The 3,599-nt window shown below is 33.6% G+C and overlaps 1 protein-coding gene across 1 annotated transcript; it reads left to right on the top strand.

Annotated features, from left to right (window-relative positions):
- The first annotated feature begins 521 nt into the window (after window positions 1-521).
- LOC133309288 (uncharacterized) lies at window positions 522-3,599 on the top strand. The gene is made up of 4 exons (XM_061510050.1): window positions 522-657; window positions 1,657-1,915; window positions 2,217-2,411; window positions 3,003-3,599. The coding sequence occupies exons 1-4, from the start codon at window positions 566-568 to the stop codon at window positions 3,396-3,398; spliced, it is 942 nt and encodes a 313-aa protein (XP_061366034.1). The 5' UTR covers window positions 522-565; the 3' UTR covers window positions 3,399-3,599.

The following is a 3,599-nucleotide window of genomic DNA, read 5'->3' on the forward strand; positions in this document are numbered from 1 at the left end:
ATAAATTATAATTACAAAAATACTTTGATTTTCGTCTCAAAACGACGTTGTTTTGGGTTTAATGTAGATAACTTATCTATATTGACTCTAGAAAAAGTGAAACTTACATTTATTTTATTAATTATTTTACAAAACAATTTTATGGGGGAAAAAAACATAACACTTTCTAAGTTTGGTAAGAAAGAATAAGAATATGAACATAATGAAAAGATATTTGGATCGGGAAGAGATATCGAGAAAAGGGATATGAATGACTTTTAAATTGAAAGGCAGCGTTTCAGTTAAAATGATATAGTAATATCTCATTTAAAATTATAAATATTTTACTCAGTATTTTTGAATAATAATATAATAAAAGAAGTTATACTTATAATTATAAAATAATATTAAATAATAGCTATTGATTTGAATTTTGATTTAACAGTCGTAAATAAAAAAGAGGCTTAAAAATAAATTTGTGATTTAATGTTAAAATGCACTTCATCCCTTGTGCTTCACTTGACTGCAACACTATTGCTGCGTAGTTGCCAGAGTCGTGGAAGAGAGAGAGAGAGAGAGATGAGAGATGGGAAACAAAGAAAAAGCAAAGGAACGAAGAGAAAAGAGGCAACAAGAGATAAGGCTTCTAAGGACCATTCCCTATTCTGATGAACAGAGGTTTATATCGTTTTATTTTGCAATTATCTTTTTTTGTCTAATTATCCCTTCTGATGTTTAGATTTTTACGATTGTTGAATTCCCCCTATGAATTTTAAAAACCTTTTTGGGTTTTGAAATCTACAAATTTTTATACCTACTCACACTGAGTTAGGCTTCTTAGTTATGACCTTTGCCACAGACCCTCTCGTCATGAGGAAAAAACTATTGTTTAGCTTCAAGTGAATGTCCAAATGTTACATGGGATACTCAAACTGAGAATATTGTCGTTTGCCACTTGGCAAGCATGTAATTCTCAGCATGTGTTTTGACTAAGATTGTTGTTTGTTTCAGCCTTTAACCATCCATAGTTTATGGAATTACAGAATACTATTCTTCATAGCTTGTGATAGGATCCAACCAATACCAGAACAGATTAAAAAAAAAATTGAAAACAGGAATCTGTATTAACTATGACTGATTCTTGTATGGATCATCAAGAACAGTACAGACGCTAACGAAGAAAGGAAATTTCAGAATATGAAAATTGCATAAAAGAAAATGGTAACCCAGAGTATTGGAGAGACTCTGGACTCTCCCAAGACCATGCAATACCCCATTTTCCTACTTAACCAGCACTCTTCCCACCACTTCCAAACCTTCGTGAACTTCTTTTCCCGGAAAAGAAACAATGACGGTATCCGGGGAATAAGCATCATTCGAGTCAAATAGCAAGTTCTTCTGTTAAACCCCGATCAATGAACCTACAAAATCCTTCAAATTGTATCTGATTCAACTCGGGTAGTGTGGACATTCCCGCATTTCCACTCCCAAGCATTTTCAATCTCCCCATTTAACATAATTCAGTTTACCAGCTTCTGGAACATTCTTTGTTAAGAAACTTCCTGCTGACTCAGCACTTGGCAATATTTCCCTACTTCTCTTTCTTTCATACATCTTGCTTGATCAAATCGTATCTGCTTGTTATGATTTTTGTTAATTTTGAGCATACCTACATAGGTGGTGGTCCAAGGAAACCGTTGCTGTAGTTACTGGTGGAAATAGAGGAATTGGGTTTGAGATTTCTAGACAACTTGCTGCTCATGGATTGACTGTTATACTGACATCAAGAGATGCTAGTGCTGGTGTTGAATCAATTAAGGTTTTGCAAGAAGGTGGCCTGGATGTGATTTATCATCAACTTGACATAGTAGACTATTCATCCATCAACCAGTTTGTTGAGTGGTTACGGGAAAACTATGGTGGTTTAGATATTCTGGTCAGTTTCTAAAATGTGCTTTCTTTCCTCATAGTCTGATTTTAACTAAATTATCAAGTGCTGTTGGGATCTATCTAATAGTTTTATACATTTTGATTACTTCTGGCTTATCTTTATCCTTTTCTATGTCAACTTCTACTATATTCACAAAATAAATTTGTTTATTTTTATCTATATATCCTAAACATGAAATTGAATACAAAAGATACTGAATTAGATATTACAAGGAAGTGTATAGAATGTGGTTTAAACATTTCCTTATTTTATGCTTGTAAGTTCTAAGCACTATCTTTACCTGTAGGTAAACAATGCTGGCGTTAATTTCAATCTGGGGTCTGATAACTCAGTTGAAAATGCTCATAAGGTTATTGAAACCAATTTCTATGGCACCAAGAGTGTGACTGAAGCTATTATTCCATTGATGAAACCATCACTTGTTGGTGCTCGTATTGTAAATGTAAGCTCACGTCTAGGTCGAATAAATGGAAGACGAAATGTAAGTAAAATCTCTTAACACTGTTTGCTAAAAAAATATATTCATATAATCAATAAACAATGTATATAAAAAAAAATTGATCTTTGGTTCTTTCCCTTGTGTATACACGGTTCTTTCATTTTCTTGCTCAGGCTTCTCCTGCTGCATTCTTTAAAGTAAAAAAGCATCTCACTGTGTTCTTATAGGGGATAAGCTGAACATGTTTTTCACACATAAATGTTCACGTTCTGAAATATAAAAATGCACAACATTTTTCCTTTTGGACGGTATTATCGCTTAAAATTGCTTTCTGAGATAAATGGTATAATATGGTGAAATAGTTGGTTACAGAAACTGTACTCTGAATTGCATATATTGGACCAAAATTCCTACCATTAGATCTATATTCTTATTTGAATTAAATGAAAAATCCTTTGAATTGTTGCAATTCCTTCTAACATTCTCTAGTGATGTATTTGTTAAACAATTCATTAAAACATAGAGTTTGTGGTAAAAGATTTTTATTAGCTGCATTAAGATTGTATCTGATCCATTGTGCCCTATATGACTTCTGCTAGATGTAAAACTGATAATGTGTTGCTTGAGTGACAGAGAATCAGCAACATAGCTTTGAGGGAGCAACTAAGTGATGTGGAGACCCTTTCTGAGGAACTGATTGAAAGGACTTTATCTACTTTTCTAAAACAAGTAGAAGATGGAACTTGGACATCAGGTGGGTGGCCTCAAGTATATACTGATTACTCACTGTCAAAACTTGCAGTTAATGCTTATACAAGGCTTATGGCAAGGAAGCTTTCAGAGAGACCAGAAGGTCAGAAGATTTATATTAACTGCTATTGCCCAGGTTGGGTGAAGACAGCTCTTACAGGTTATGCAGGGAATAATACTGTTGAGGAAGGAGCTGATACTGGTGTATGGCTTGCCCTTCTGTCTGACCAAACAATCATAGGAAAATGTTTTGCTGAGAGAAGGGAAATTAACTTTTAAGCTGTTGCCTAGTTGGGATTTGAATAATTATATGGTTACTAACTTTACTAATTTCAAAGGAAATGAAAATGGAAATCTGTCTGTTGGCATTAGTTTCTTAGCAGGTTTAAGTTTCCTTCTGTACCATGTAATTTTCACTGGTAAGCTATTTCTTTTGGATATTTGTTGCTTCCTTAGTAGTAACAGCAATTTTACTTTGGG

This window comes from Gastrolobium bilobum, unplaced genomic scaffold (genome assembly GCF_033153095.1).
Source record: "Gastrolobium bilobum isolate Gb01-03AN ecotype WA unplaced genomic scaffold, APGP_CSIRO_Gbil_v1 utg187773, whole genome shotgun sequence".
Lineage (NCBI taxonomy): Eukaryota > Viridiplantae > Streptophyta > Magnoliopsida > Fabales > Fabaceae > Gastrolobium > Gastrolobium bilobum.